This window comes from Bubalus kerabau, chromosome 3, assembly GCF_029407905.1.
Source record: "Bubalus kerabau isolate K-KA32 ecotype Philippines breed swamp buffalo chromosome 3, PCC_UOA_SB_1v2, whole genome shotgun sequence".
Taxonomy (NCBI): domain Eukaryota; kingdom Metazoa; phylum Chordata; class Mammalia; order Artiodactyla; family Bovidae; genus Bubalus; species Bubalus kerabau.
In genome coordinates, this window is record NC_073626.1 from 173,316,243 (window position 1) to 173,331,420 (window position 15,178).

General features: G+C 44.4%; 1 protein-coding gene and 3 non-coding genes across 5 annotated transcripts; all 4 read right to left on the minus strand.

Moving 5' to 3' along the window:
- Positions 1–4,502: 4,502 nt before the first annotated feature.
- On the minus strand, positions 4,503–14,462 carry NCL (nucleolin). Of its 2 annotated transcripts, none has more exons than XM_055573726.1 (14): positions 14,294–14,462; positions 12,882–12,998; positions 10,952–11,441; positions 10,360–10,575; positions 10,161–10,247; positions 9,836–9,977; positions 9,130–9,254; positions 8,100–8,223; positions 7,523–7,680; positions 6,678–6,801; positions 6,363–6,496; positions 5,702–5,828; positions 5,172–5,395; positions 4,503–4,995 (listed from the first exon to the last, which is right to left on the minus strand). In XM_055573726.1, exons 1-14 carry the CDS (start codon positions 14,309–14,311, stop codon positions 4,919–4,921), a joined length of 2,163 nt encoding a protein of 720 aa, XP_055429701.1. In that variant the 5' UTR covers positions 14,312–14,462; the 3' UTR covers positions 4,503–4,918. The 2 variants fall into 2 exon arrangements, with proteins under 2 accessions (XP_055429701.1, XP_055429702.1); XM_055573727.1 differs by lacking the exon at positions 14,294–14,462 and adding an exon at positions 13,850–14,004.
- On the minus strand, positions 5,532–5,665 carry LOC129648074 (small nucleolar RNA SNORA75). Its single transcript, XR_008712668.1, has one exon. It is a non-coding gene; the product is annotated as a small nucleolar RNA SNORA75 (small nucleolar RNA).
- Positions 6,191–6,270, minus strand: LOC129648097 (small nucleolar RNA SNORD20). The gene has a single exon (XR_008712683.1). It is a non-coding gene; the product is annotated as a small nucleolar RNA SNORD20 (small nucleolar RNA).
- Positions 10,051–10,120, minus strand: LOC129648088 (small nucleolar RNA SNORD82). Its single transcript, XR_008712675.1, has one exon. It is a non-coding gene; the product is annotated as a small nucleolar RNA SNORD82 (small nucleolar RNA).
- Positions 14,463–15,178: the final 716 nt, after the last annotated feature.

Below are 15,178 nucleotides of genomic sequence, written 5' to 3' on the forward strand. Positions count from 1 at the left end.
CCTGACTTCTCAGTTTAGTAAGACCCCCTTTCTACTTAAAGTCTATGTCCAAAGATTCATGCCAATCCGTGGTGGGTGGGGGAAATATCCTCAAGGGAAAAGCTGGTTAAACATGTATCTTCCCCAGTGTCTTTAGCTTCTTTCAAGGATGGTACCTGTTTCAGCTTCTATTGTTTGGTCTTCAACACCTCAGAAGTTGATTTTTATATTTTGTCAAGTTTATAATTACCAACAGGAGGGTTAATCTGTTAAAAGCCACTCCATCATTACCAGAACCAAACTCCCTAACTATATTTTGGGCTTCTCAGGTGGTGCAATGGTAAAGAATCCGCCTGCCAATGCAAGAGATGCAAGAGACACAGGTTCACTCCCTGGGTCAGGAAGATCCCCTGGGGTAGGAAATGGCAACCCACTCCAGCATTCTTGCCTGGAAAATCCCATGGACAGAGGAGTCTGGCAGGGGGGGTCACAAAGAGTCAAACACGACTGAGCACGCATGTTACAGGAACTGTATTTTAAATGTAAATACATCTTACCTGGGGCTTTCCTGGTGGCTCAGATGGTAAAGAATCTGCCTGCAATGTGGGAGACCCAGGTTCGAACCCAGGGTTCGAAAACCCTGGGTTGGGAAAATCCCCTGGAAAAGAAAATGGCAACCCACTCCAGTATTCTTGCCTGGAGAATCCCATGGACAGAGGAGCCTGGTGGGTTACAGTCCATAGGGTGGCACAGAGTTGGACACGACTGAAACGACTTAGCATGCACGCACACCTACCTAATGCATTAGTGAACACGTAATTCTATCACAAATGATGTATATTAATATTTTGAAAACTTTTTTCAGTATACTTATTTCCTTTATAATCCTTTTTTTTTTTTTAATGGGAAATATTATTTTGAAGTTTTCAAAGGCTTTACCCAAGAATTTCCAACACAAAAAGGTTAAGAACTTCAAAAATATGTTAAGAATTCCTGGCCTTAGACACTCCTTCCTGCTGCTGCCATAGGTTTCCTGCTGTTGAGGGAAGGCGTTTCTCCAGGATTTCTTCATTCATTATCTACTGAGTACCTACTATGTGTCACAGACTATCCTAGGGCCATGAGACAGGACAGTAAATAAAACCAAGTCCCTCCACTCAGAAGTCAGCAGTTATACAAGTGTTCTTTTCACATTTCAAGTAGAAGGATCATTAAGTCTTTCTCCTCTAATTACGGGGTTACCTGACATGGAGGAACAGCCACTAGCTCACACATATTAATTGGGTAAAATTCTGAGAGGCTCTACTCCGAGGGGTATTTGTTCTTGTCCCCCTTCACACTGGTCTACTGTTAGAGCCACCACCCCTTTCCTAAGTGGGAGAAAAGGAAGTTTCAGGCAGAAAGGAATTATCAGATGCTGCAGGGAAGCCATAACCTAAGGGAAGACCAACCACTGGATTTACAGCCTTTGATCATGAGAACCCATTAACGGATTCAATGCTGGTGTGGGGACAGCAGCCACCCTGCTGGAGGCAAAGAAGTGGGAAGCAGCAGTGTTACCCTTCTCGAAGTTTGGCAATAAAGTTTAGAGGGAACAGCTAGGAAGGGAGGTAGGGTGAAGAGACAAACTCTTTTCAGATGAGAAAAGCTTTGCACTTTTTAAGGCTGAAGGGAGACAAAGACTGAGTTACAATGAAGTTATTAGTGGGCCAAGTATGGATAAGTGACAACTCAGAGAGATAAAGAGCATAGGACAACCATTCAACAAAATTTAGTTCTTGGGCCCAATTAGTATCCACTTTTTTGTGGGGATTCCACAGCATTCCTGTGCTCTGAGTGGACTTTCTGCAGATTCCTAAACCCGGGGTTTCTCTAGTGGTTCAGTGGTAAAGAATCCACCTACCAATGAAGGACTTCTTGGACTTCCCTGGTGGCTCAGACAGCAAAGTGTCTGCCTACAGTGTGGGAGACCTGGGTTCGATCCCTGGGTTAGGAAGATCCTCTGGAGAAGGAAATGGCAACCCACTTCAGTACTCTTGCCTGGAAAATCCCATGGACGGAGGAGCGTAGTAGGCTACAGTCCATGGGGTCGCAGAGTCAGACACCACTGAGCAAGTTCACTTTACCAATGCAGGAGACGCGGGTTCGGCCCCTGGATCAGGAAGATCCTCTGGAGAAGGAAATAGCAACCCACTCCAGTATTCTTATCTGGGAAATCCTGTGGCTGGAGGGCTATAGTCCATGGGGTCACAAAGAGTTGGACATGGCTGAATGACTACCACCACCACTACTTAAACTGAGATGGAAGACGCATTGACCTGAAACTAAACTTCAGGCTTCCCCCCAGACTCCTCCCTGTCAGGTGTCCACATCTTTGTGGGTGTGCTGCCACCTACTGGAAGAGTGATGAAAGTGGCGACAACCATTTGCTGTAGGGAGCTGCTTTTCTAAAATGGCTGCAAAACCCTCACCAAGAGACCAGACAGGCGCTGAGAAGGCCTAGGATTAAGAGGTTTGTTGGACTCCCTAAATTCAAGTGCTACAGGGTAACCACCCTTCATCTTCATCCCAGTGGAAATCACCATAATATCCCTGGCTGGAATAACTGTAGTATATAGTGTTTGACAATCTCCTTCACTTGACGGGAAGGAAGAACAGTTAGGATTAAAGAACTGTTTTTCTGCTCATCCTGCCCCACAGCAGGTTAGACACTGAGATCAAAGCCTGGCACACCATGGGTACAGCATAAGCAGCATTAGCTGCTAGTGGGTTAGCAAGCCAGCAAATGCTAATTCATGTTTCTAGATGGCCAACTTGTTTATTACACCTTCAGGTTTAAACCCAGGAACTTGTCTAAAGTTGAGCTAAGCAGTCAGGGATGGTACCCACAAGAGACAGCTGCTGGATAATGGAAAAGGCCCTGGAGAACTAGAGACCAATCATACAGGCCCTTCCTAAATGTCCAGTTTGTGACTGTCCAGTTTGTGACAGACTGAGCTGCCGCTGATGCAAATTTCCACACGTCCAGTCAAAAATTCTACACGTTTGCTTCAAGAGGTAACAGACAACATGAGCCATCCCAGATGGCTCAGTGGTGAAGAGTTCATCTCCCAATGCTAGAGACACAGAAGATGGAGGTTTGATCTCTGCATTTCCCATGGAGTAGGAAATGGCAACCCACTCTAGCATTCTTGCCTGGATAATCCCACAGACAGACGAGCCTGGTGGGCTACAGTCCATGGGGTCACGGGGTCTGACACGACTGAAGTGCCTCAGCCAGCATGCACTAGCACAAACGGCTCTAACCAATTAGATCTTTTAAATCTAGAAAATATAGGTCACAAAGGGTTCATTTTCGTTTTTAGGTTTGGTTAATCGGATGATGTCCCTATGCTGGCTTTTCTTTCTAGCAGAACCAAATTTTCAATCTTCCCTGCTTCAAAGTAGGTATTTATCCTGCCCTCCTGCCCTGTCGTACAACAGACTTGGTAGGTAGTCAAGTGACACTAGTAAAGAATCCACCTGCCATGGAGATGTGAGACTAAGGTTCAATCCTGGGTGGGGAAAATTTTCTGGAGTAGGAAATGGCAACTCATTCTAATATCCATCCTTGCCTGGAATACTAGAGCTGCCTAGTAGGCTACTGTCCATAGGTCCACAAAGAGTGCACCAGAGTGACCGAGACATGGTGCATCGCATGCTCAAGGTTTAGACACCCTCACTCCACCAGCAACTCAGAGCCAGAAATCTGCACCAAGGACTGGTCGTTTTTTCCCATGGGGTGGGGATAGGTTGGGGGTGATTCAAGTGACATTATTTATGCCACTGCTGACCTGACAGGAGGCAGAGCTCAGCTGGTAATTCTGTGATGGCACTGGATCACCTATTATTCAGCCCGGTTCCTAACAGGCTTGGTGACCTCTGGTTTCTAGCTTTCAGCTGGCCTTCTATTCCACTAGTATCTTTCATTCTTTCTATCACCTAGGGCACTGTTTTTCAACTAAAATGTTAATCCCTTGACCTAGGTCTCTCATGTGACCTTTATTTGGAAGTGGGGTGGGCAGGGAACACTTGGCAAATGTCTGAATTAACCCAGTGCAAAACTGAAGGCCTTTCTTGTCAGTTTTAACCAAAGTTGTTGGAAGCTTTCATTTTGGCCCATACACCCCAGAAGAATTCTCATAAGGCACTGCTCTTGTATGCTTATCTAAGAGGCTCAACCAAAGCGTTCCTAGCCCTCTTTCCAGAGCACTTTTTCAGGACACCTGACCCTCAGGACTGTTTGTAATTGGGATAAGATCATAGCAGGCTTTCATATGAAGACACACAAGGCTGCAAGGCTGCGGTTGTTACTTTAGTAGCCATTTCACCAAAACTTATGGCTGGGACACTCAAAACCAAAGCAGAAACATCTTCATCAGGGGTGGAACAGATGTGGAGTGGTAGAACTTGGCTCCACCATGCTCCACTCTCAGTGATATTCAAGGAGAAACACTCTAAGACAGGAAGTACAAGGCTGGCACCAGAGTTCTAGGACTTTTAATCTGTCCCAAATTGCTGAAGCAAAAATCATGATAAAACATTCTGCTTTCCTTTACACCCCCCAATGCGCAAAAAAACAAACAAACAAAAAAAAACAAACAAAAAAAACCTCCGTAGGAAAAAAATGGTTTTGTACATGGGAAGAAACAATATAAATTCAAAACTTACAGATAAGGGTTAGCTCTATCACTCTTTAAAAAGTTTATACGAATATCCAGTCAACACCAACAGGGTTACCTCCCTTGAAATGTTATCTATACGGATTTCCAAGTAGACCACAGAGCTGTATACTGTCTTGGAATGTCCTCAGAAGGCTCTGTCATTGATCAGTTAACAGAGTAAAAACCCCAGAGTCCTTTCTTTCAAATGGAAGAGGGAGAGACAGGGATAGAAGAAACTATTCAAACTTCGTCTTCTTTCCTTGTGGCTTGTGGTCTCCTCCTCCTCCTCTGCCTCCTCGGAAGCCTCCTCGCCCTGCAGAAAAGCAAGGCATCATTAAACAGGCTCCAAAACTGCCAGTCATCCCTCCCCAGCAGGGTGAGTAAGGACTTGGGGACGGATGCGGAAACATGGATTCGCAGGTTGGGAAGTGCATGGCCACTTAAACAGCATCCCGTGAACATAGCAGGGTGGCCCTCCACGCTTCTTACCTCCAAAGCCTCCCCGGCCTCTGCCACCAAAGCCACCTCGGCCTCCTCTGCCACCACCTCGGCCTCCAAAGCCACCTCTGCCTCCTCCTCGGCCACCAAAGCCACCTTCACCCTTAGGTTTGGCCCAGTCCAAAGTGACTTTGTTTCCATCGATTTCACCATCTTCCATGGCCTCCTTGGCAGCTTTGGCATCTTCCTCGCTGTTGAAGTCTACAAAACCAAACCTAAAACACCAAATGAAATTGCCTGTTATAAAGCACACATATGCCAAGTTTAATCTCACATGTTCCATACCGATCCCATAAGCCTTAAACTGAGAAAGACCCAGGTGAGAGCACTTCCCTACAGAAAGTTGAAACAGAATGTCTCACAAAACAGCTGAATAGGCCTCTGTGAAGACAGAAGGCAACAACGCTAGCTCCGTGAATTCTCTCTTCTTCTCGTGCGAATCCTCAACTGTCACTGATTGACAGAAAGGAGCTCAGTGAGAAGACTCAAGGTGGGAGAGCCGCACATTTCCTGCCTCTTACCCTTTGGAGGATCCAGTCTCCCGGTCAGTGACTATCCTTGCTCGAATAGAGCCATCAAATGACTCTTTTAACGTCTCTTCTGTGGTATCCTCAGAGAGACCTTTGACAAAGAGAGTTTTGGATGGCTCTGGGAAATAAAAATAAAAACTGTATCAGTCACAATCCATGACAACACTGGATTTACGTTACAGTCTAGCATCTGACTACTGGCTAAGAATGCTTGCCTTAGCAAATGCTAGCCTTTCACTTAAGAGTGTCTGTATGAGAAAAAGCAGGTTAAAGCAACCTGGGCCAATTAATGCTTAATTCAGCAAAGGGTTTGGACCAAATTCCACGTAATGTTTACACTGATCACCAGAGCAGTTAAGAATCTTTTTATGGAAAACAGAAGCAGCAGCAACCCAAGTAAGTAACTGCAGTCCTAAAACAGGCAGCTATAAACACAAGACAGTAAACCACAGGTCAATGTGCTGCTCAGTGCTGACTTGGCTGGATCAGAACTTGACTATCTAGAGGAATTTTCTTGAGATTTCATCAGTTACTTCTCAGATAATCAGTCATCATATCCAGTATCATTTACTCAGCAGCAACAGAAAGAAGCAAATGTTCTTCTGTAGATCTCAGGACCCAACCACAAATTCCTGTTAACAAAGTGACTTACGGCTTCTTGCATTAGGTGATCCCCTGGGTCCTTGCAACTCCAGTCTGATGGCTCTGCCCTCAATTTCCCTTTTATTACATGAATTTAAAGCTTCTTTAGCATCTTCAAATGAAGCAAATTCTATAAATGCATACCTGAGGATTAAGTCAATACTTAGAATAAGTTACCAAGCACATGACTCCGCTACTGCCACCAAGCCTTTTTCCTCAAGCAAATCCTTAAACAATGCAGCTTCTTCTAAATGTCAGAACATGATTTCACCTCCACAAGATAACTCTTAAAAAGCCTGTAACTGGTGACATAAAGATACTTTACCCTTTAGATTTGCCATTTTGGTTCTGGGGCACCTTGATATGAGTTGCCTTCTCAAATACTTCCTGAAGAGTTTCTTCCGTTGCACTATAGGAGAGGTTGCTTAAAACCAGGGTTTTTGATTCACCTATAAATAAAGAAATGTCAAGTTAAGACTCTGAAGCAGTACATCCCAACTTAAGTCACAGCTGTACCGTGTTCTCCAAGAACTTCTGTGCTTCAGAGAGGTAACACACCAATGTTAACATAGGTGGAATCCTACTTGCTGCTGCTAAGTCGCTTCAGTTGTGTCCGACTGTACAACCCCATAGACAGCAGCCCACAGAACACTGGAGTGGGTTGCCATTTCCTTCTCCAACGAATGAAAGTGAAGTGAAAGTCAAGTCGCTCAGTCATGTCCGACTCTTCACGACCCCATGGATTACAGCCTACCAGGCTCCTCTGTCCATGCGATTTTCCAGGCAAGAGTACTGGAGTGGGGTGCCATTGCCTTCTCCATCCTACTTACTACTCAACATCAAATACCTGTTAAGTACTCACATGCTGGTTCCTTCCATTCCTACTGTGCAGATATGCAAGCTGACTATAGCCCTGTGTCTTCTTAGAACAATATTCTAATTTAAATGCACACAATCTAAGTTCTTTACAGTATAAAACATACAGAGGAAGCTAGATTTATCTATATTCTAGCACAAATATTTCATATAGCTCTCATTCAAGACAATTACAAATAGAGGTATAGCATGCTGATTTACATACAGTTTATCCACTATATCAAGTACAAAGATGCAAAGGATTTCTTTTCTCTCCTAAATTTCAGAACCCAGAAGGACAACTTAAATTCTTACCACTCCAAGTGCTATTCTTTCCACCTCTATGGTCTTGACTTTGACCTTTCTCTCCGGTGTAGTACAGAGAAATGGATCGCCCATCTATCTCTGTTCCCTGCTTTTCTTCCAAGGTTTTTTCTGCATCAGCTTCTGTCTTAAATTCAATATAAGCAATCCTACAATAGGGGAAAAAAAAAGTAAAGAACTCACTCGGTTTTAAAAAACATATTAATTCTCTCTTAATCTCAACAATATGACTTTATTTCAGACAAGTAAAATAAAAATGCCCTTTGTTTTATATTAATTGAAATGTTCAAGGTTTCTGCCATTTCCCACTTTTCAACTAAAACTTTCCTCCCACTACAGAAAGCTTACCCAATACTTCTAGAAAGCTAGGCCTTAGGTAGTACTTTTATGTTAGTTTATAATAAAATTATTCTGAATTAGGTACATTATCCTCACTGTACAGATAGGAAACTGAGGTTATAGAATAATTTGCCCAAAATCACAAACATAGGAAAGTTAAATCAACATTTATTCTATAAATTAAAGTGCATTAATTCTAATGAAACATTTCAGTAGACACAAAACATACCCTTTACTCTTTCCATCCTTGCTGACTAATCTGATCTCCACAGCATCTTCAAACACTTCTTTTAATTCATCCTGAGTAACTTTGTAAGGCAGATTTTTAGCCAGAAGTGTTCTTGCATCTCGATCTAGATTAAAAAAAAAAAACAAAAACATAAAAATAAACTGAATGGCTTAAAAGACCCTTCTTGTCCCAAAGATCAAAGACTGACCAATGTACAAGTCCTTGCTAAAATTTTTATGGACTACTCTGGTAGTCCAGTGGTGAAGACTGAGCTCCTAATGCAGGAGCACAGGTTTGATCCTTGGTTGGGGAATTAAGACCCTGCTTGCAACAGGGCACAACCAAAAAATAATAATAATAATAATAATTTTTAGCTTTCATAACATAAAAGGCACTCTGCTGTTATGTATTATGGAGATATAGCAATGGCAAAACAAACTGCTTTCATGGCTGACAGCTAACTATGTGCTGAACACTTAAAAAGAGAGCTAAACATTGTATGCTATGTATATAAAGTGTTTAGTATGTTTTAATTTAAAAGACAATGGGAAAAAATACTGTAGAGAATTCCCTCATGGTCCAATGGTTGGGGCTCTTGTGCTTCCACTGCTGCATGGGGCACAGTTTGATTCCTGGTCAGGGAACTAGGATTTCATAAGGTATACAATGCAGGTGCCCCAAATTTTTATTTTAAAAAATTTAAAAATAAAAAGGGGATGAACACACACTTGAAAGGTGACAAGTGTCTAGAAAAGGGTAAAAGATGCAAAGAGAGTAGTTAAGAGATCTGCTCTAGGTCCAGTGAGGAAAAGACTATTAATTTAGATATACTGAACCAATTATTTTTTAAGTCTAGCAAGCAGTGCCAAGCACTGATGTAAACATTTAACATTCTAATTCATTTAATCCTCAACATATAAGGAAGCCAAAAGAAAAAGGTTAAACTACTTACCCCGGCTTGTCTACATTAAATTAGATACATAACTACGAACAAGCTATCAGTATCAGCGTTACCCAAAGCTTTACATACCTTTCTTACTGTCTTTTCCCTTTGGTTTTTCTAGTTTAATTTCATTGCCAAAGACTTTTAAACCAGTGAGTTCCAAGGCTTTTTCCAGGTCTTCAGCAGATTCAAAATCCACATAGCCAAACTTCCTTTAAAGTGAAGGGACAAAAATTTTAAAAATCACAGGTCAGGGGGTGGTGGGACAAACCCACAAGAGTCACAGCTAACAAGTACTCTGGACAAGCAGTAACACTAACATGATAGTGCAAACAAAGATTAAGAAGCACCTATACTATTAACAAAATTAAGTTAAGCCCTTTAAGATGGGGCTATAGAACAGGGTCTATAAGTATCAAGACCTAATGATGCAAGTTCATCTCTGAGATCTTCATTAGCTTCACTGCTGCTTAACAACTAATAGCACATGATAAAAGAACCTGTTTAAGCACTAAGAGAATCCTGTTTAAAAGCATTCACTATTATGGCTTTTCAGGTCTAAGAAATATTTAGTTTGTGTTATATCAAAAATTAAGGGGAATTATGAAAATTTCAATTTGGGGGTTTCACAATTTGATAATCAAATTATTTAATTCAATAATGTCTAATCTTTGAAGACTTTTAGATATTCTCGTTTAAGGATAATGAGCTAAGGTCCTAAAATTGAAAGGAAAAAGCAACAGCAGACCCACAAACAATGTGTGATGTTATGACACAGGCCCCCCATACTTACCTAGACACACCAATTCTGACATCGACAACAGCAAGATCATTTTTAGCAAAAAGATCACTGATACCCGTTTTCAATTCAGGAGCAGATTTATTGAAGTTCAGGTTTCCAACAAAGAGATTGAAAGACGTAGTTGGTTCTGTGCCTGTACAAAAATTTTCTCAAATTAGTCAATTTTTCAGTATACTTAAGTATTAATCAAATTATTTCTGTACACAGCACATCAGCACGTTGAAATATAACATCAGGTTTCAGTATTAAGTCCCTTTATTGTTCATCACTTGCGCTATGTGGTATCATTTCCCAATCCCCCAATTCTCTAAGTTACCTTCCACTTTTTGTTTCTTGGCTTCAGGAGCTGCTTTTTGTTTGGCCATTTCCTTCTTTCGTTTTCCAGGTGCTTCTTTGACAGGCTCTGGACAAGAGTTCAAACAATCTATGTCATCCACAAGTGTCATCCACACATACTCAAGTACCTCCTTTTAAACAAAACTCATATCAATGTACTTCAGAATCCAACTCATTACCTTCTTCCTCCTCCTCTTCTTCCTCCTCCTCCTCTTCTTCCTCCTCATCGTCGTCATCCTCTTCATCATCGTCATCCTCTTCCTCCTCCTCTTCATCATCATCCTCCTCCTCTTCATCTTCATCTTCAGCAGTGCTCTTAGCCTTCACAGGAACAGCCTTTACTGGAGCTTTCTTTCCTTTGGCTGGTACAATCTCCATAGGTTCTTCTTCAGAGTCTGAAAGAGAAGCCACCTAGTCAAAAACTGAGTTCTATCCCAGTTCTACGAAGACCTAAAGGAAAATAAGTGTAATCTTATTCATGCCACTGTGCTTAGAGCTATGATAAGTAAATAAAGAATGAGCTGTTTGAAGCATTCTACTCAGGAGCAGCTATAATCTGTGGGGTTGCAAAGCATCGAAAGGACTGAGCAACACAAGCAGGCAATCTTTCATGGGTCCCAATCTAGTGCATCACAATCAGTCCAGAGAATCCCTGGGATGATTCTTATCTAACCCCCCAGGTTTTCAGCAACATGTAGTTCTACCACCCACACCTCATCCCTAATGTACCTTGCAAACAGGAGTCCAGGAACTACCAATACAATGCCTTACCATCTTCGTCCTCCTCATCCTCCTCATCCTCCTCCTCCTCATCATCGTCATCATCGTCGTCATCCTCGTCATCCTCATCATCTGTGGCAGGAGCAGCACCAAAAGCAGCAGCTGCCTTCCTCACTGCTGGCTCATCCTCCTCATCATCATCATCGTCTTCCTCTTCACTGTCATCTTCATCTTCTTCATCACTGTCTTCCTTCTTGGCATTCTTGCCGTTCTTTGCTCCCTTGCCTGGGGTGGCTGCTCCCTTCTTACCAGAGGTTGCTACCACTGCTTTGCCTGGGGTGGCTCCCTTTTTGCCAGGTGTTACCACTGCTTTGGCAGGTGTAACTGTCTTCTTGGCTGGCATAGCTGCTGCCTTTTTGCCAGGGGTGACAACTGCTTTCTTTGCTGGTGTGGCAACTGCAACCTTTTTTGTTGGGGAAGCCACCATCTTCTTTGCTGGAGTTGTGGTAGCCTTCTTGCCTTTTTTCTGAGGGATAACAACCTTTAAGAATAAATAAAAAACAACATAAGCTTGTTTTCAAACTCAAAGAGTTGTCCCATAAATGAATGATCAACTCTAGCACTGCCTCAGTTCACCACCACATGCACCAGATGTGAGCAAGTTAAAAAGTAGGGTCAAATTAACATGTTCTGTACACTTGAAGTAACACTCTTAATCTTGCAGGAAACTCTAACACAGACCCTGAAAATAGACTAGATGCCACTGCATGGGCTTAGACAAAGTTTTAAAACTTAATTTTAAGCCTCAATAGTTTCCACATCTGAAAATAACTGTTGTTCAGTCGCTAAATCACGTCCAACTCTGGACTGCAGCCAGCTGTCCCTGTCCTCACCATCTCCTGGAGTTTGCTCAAATCCACGTCCATTGGGTCAGTGATGTTACCTAACCATCTCATCCTCTTCTGTCTGCCCTATTCTCCTTTTGCCATCAACCTTTCCCAGCATCAGGGTCTTTTCCACTGAGTTGGCTCTTTATACACTGTTTTAAGGATTATGACTTGACACATAAAGCCTTAACACATAGAGAAGACAACCTGTTAAATGTTATTAAGTCATTTGGGGCTCTCACAGTGGGTGGAGGTAGGAAGTTCACTGAATGCTCATTCTTAGAACCAAAGAGAAAATGAACATCAAAAAAGGCAAGTGGGATAATCAATAGTGGCAAAGTTAGTGAAGAGCACATTAGCTTGATAAAAACCATCACTTGTCTATATTTAAAGTTACACTCAAAACTACTTTTTGTTAACTATTGGTTTTATCAGGTAACGTGTGCCAAAATAAAACCTTCATTAAATTCTAAATAAGAAATATGAACAAATAAAGCAACGAGTCGTCTTTACAGTGAGCCAACAGTAGCTCGGAGTTCTAAATAAGTGCTAATACAATGAAAGGTGGCAACTCTCAATCCACACCACTGTAACAATGATTAGTATTATCAAACCCATACAGGGTAACAGAGACCAACTGATCCTACTGGAAGCTAGAAGAATCTGATAAGGCTAACCTCAGACCTGAATATAATGCTCAGAGCTGCCATTCGCAGGACAGTTAACTGTCCACCCTGATTATCTGGTATGTAGAACTCACTCTGTTTATCTGGTATGTGGAACTAACATGTTGAAAGTGGGAAACTAGTGATTTACTACAATATATCACACCAAGCCCTGCAGAAGGTGTGCACGCATGTGCACACGCACACACACACACCTACAGATCTTTGCTCTCGAGTTCATTCAAATATTCTTGTGCCATCTTGACAGGTCAATACAACTTTGTGAAATGCTCGACCATTACAACAGGTCCTATGTGAATTAACAGAATCCTGGTTTTTCTGCCAATATTTTCAGACATCCAATACCACCTGCTTTAAGTCTCCATTTTGTAGTTCAAGGCAATTCAACATTGAACTATATACAATTACCTCTTCTCCACTGCTCTCATCGTCTTCATCTTCTGACATTTCCTCATCTTCACTATCTTCTTCTACCTCCTTTGGGGGAGGAGCCATTTTCTTGGAGTCACCTTGATTTTTACCGGCCTAAAACAGACGTGACACATTACACCCTCCCTCATTTCAAGCCATTCTTCAGAGCAAAACGGCAGTAATGTCCCTTAGAATTCCCTCTACATACTGTTAACTACAATTTACATAAAAATTATCCTTCATACCAATGTTAACACAGGGCTTCCCAGATGGCGCTAGCGATAAAAGAACCCGGTTGCCAATGTAGGAGACATAAGAGACGGAGGTTCAAACCCTGGATCGGGAAGATCCCCTGGAGGGTATGGCAACCCACTCCAGAATTCTTGCCTAGAGAATCCCATGGACAGAGAAGCCTGGCGGGCTACAGTCCATGGGGCCGCAAAGAAATGGATACGACCAAAGCGACTTAGCACTCAATTTCCTACGTATTTTCTCTCAAATTCTTTAAAAAAAAAAACACAAAAAACTTTTGCTTTGGATAAAAAGGCTACTGTCTTCTTGCTACGTTCTTCAAGCACACCCGTTTTAAAAATTACACCTCCAACCAGAATCGAACCTTGCTTCACCGCACCGTTTCTCAATGCGGACTACAACTGGACCAATGTAACTGCCAACAATTCAAGGCCCTTCACGTGAGGAAAACCACCTTGAAAAAGCCTTTGAGGTAAACTGTGGCACCAAATCCCACCACCCTACTCTGAAGGCAGCTTTAAAAAAAAAAAAAAAAAAAACCACGTCTAACCCGTAGTCTTCTATTAAGACTTCCTTTCCCAGGTTACCAACCCCGCCCCTTTCAGCCCTGGAAGAGCCACGTGGGATAAGTCGCAGGCCACCACGTGCGCGCAGCCTGGCGCAGAAAGCATGCGGCAGGGCCTCCTTCCGGAGCCCCGCTCCCATCCACCCACCCCGCTGGACCGGGAACGGAGACGAGGTGCACCGCCGCCTCCTCACAAGGCCAGGTCCTTCCGCAGGCCGCCGGCCCCACACGGCACGGCCCACGTGGCGAACCCCGCGCCGCCGCACGTGCGTCAGGAGGCGGGGACCCGCTCCGGCCCGTCGCAGGAGTTTCGCCTCATCAGTCCGAGGCCCTTCTCCCCCTCCCCGCTCTCAGCCCTTAAGTCCTTCCCCGCCGCATTCACTACCAGCGCGGCACCTGCCGAAGCTCTTCACTTCGCTACGAAGCAGCTAAAAACGCGAGACCTCCCAGCTAATCGCGCGAGACTTCCCACAGCATGGCGCCCTCGAACGCGCCCGGGACGGCGCGCAGGCCCTCCTCCTGGCGGCGCAGCGCGCGCGCTCCTCGAAAAACGGGCCTTGATGTCCATGCTCGCGCGGGCAAGGCCTCTTACCTTTGCGAGCTTTACCATGATGGCGGCTTATGACGGCGGAGTGTGTGGCGAGCGAGTGGCGCAGACGAGCCCAGAGGAACCTAAGCACCGTCGATGGCGGCCGCTAATCCCTGAGCGCGTACGCTTGGCTGCCAGCTAGCGCTCGAGACTGAGGCGAAAGACTGAGCCTGCCCAGTAATCGCCTCTGGAAAGGCGACGACGGCACCCTCGTGACTCCGCCTCGACCAACCAGATTTCGCGTCCCTCTCATGAGCCAATCGCGAGCCTCTAGCTGAGAACGGCGCGGGGCGGGGCGCGGGCCGGAGTGGGCGGGCCGACGCGGCCAAGGAAGGGGGAGGGGATTCGTGGCGGCGGCCTGGGGCGGGACTCGCTTTGTGCAAAGCCAGCTCTGATTGGGCCATTGGCGCGCGGTATCCGGGGTGCCCATCCGCGGCCCGCGCTCGCGGCGCCTGCGCTTTAGGACGGACATTTTGGCGCCGCGTGTTCCGTAACTCCCGGGCGGTGGATACCAGTTGTCTCTTGATTTTTCAGTCAGGGAGGGTCTTACCTGCCTCGGAGGGCTTGAGTTTCCTGAGAGGCTTCACGGGCGGCCCCGGCCCACATTCTACACAAAGCTTCCTGGAGGCAGTGCAGATAAGAGTTTGTCCCGTTTCCTCTCTAAAGGGTCCGAGACTTTCGGGAATTCAGACTCCACCGCGTTGATCGCCCACCTTAGTTCCCCCGCTAATGAACCGCGCCAGAAAGTACCCTTGTCTGCTGGTGACTCCCCCGGTGCCCCATCTCAGAGACTGCCTCCTGAGAACTGCTGATATAGACAGTCTAGTATGTGAGGTTTACAGTGAGCAGCGCACAAATAATATTTAATCTCAAGAAACCTTATGTGCT

Bases quoted from the DNA above. Each gene is read 5' to 3' on its own strand.
- NCL (XM_055573726.1), bottom strand. The intron at 11,442-12,881 runs GTAATTGTATAT...TTATTCTTAAAG, and splicing joins ATGAGAGCAGTGGAGAAGAG to GTTGTTATCCCTCAGAAAAA. The intron at 4,996-5,171 runs GTAAGAAGCGTG...GCTTTTCTGCAG, and splicing joins AGGCCGGGGAGGCTTTGGAG to GGCGAGGAGGCTTCCGAGGA.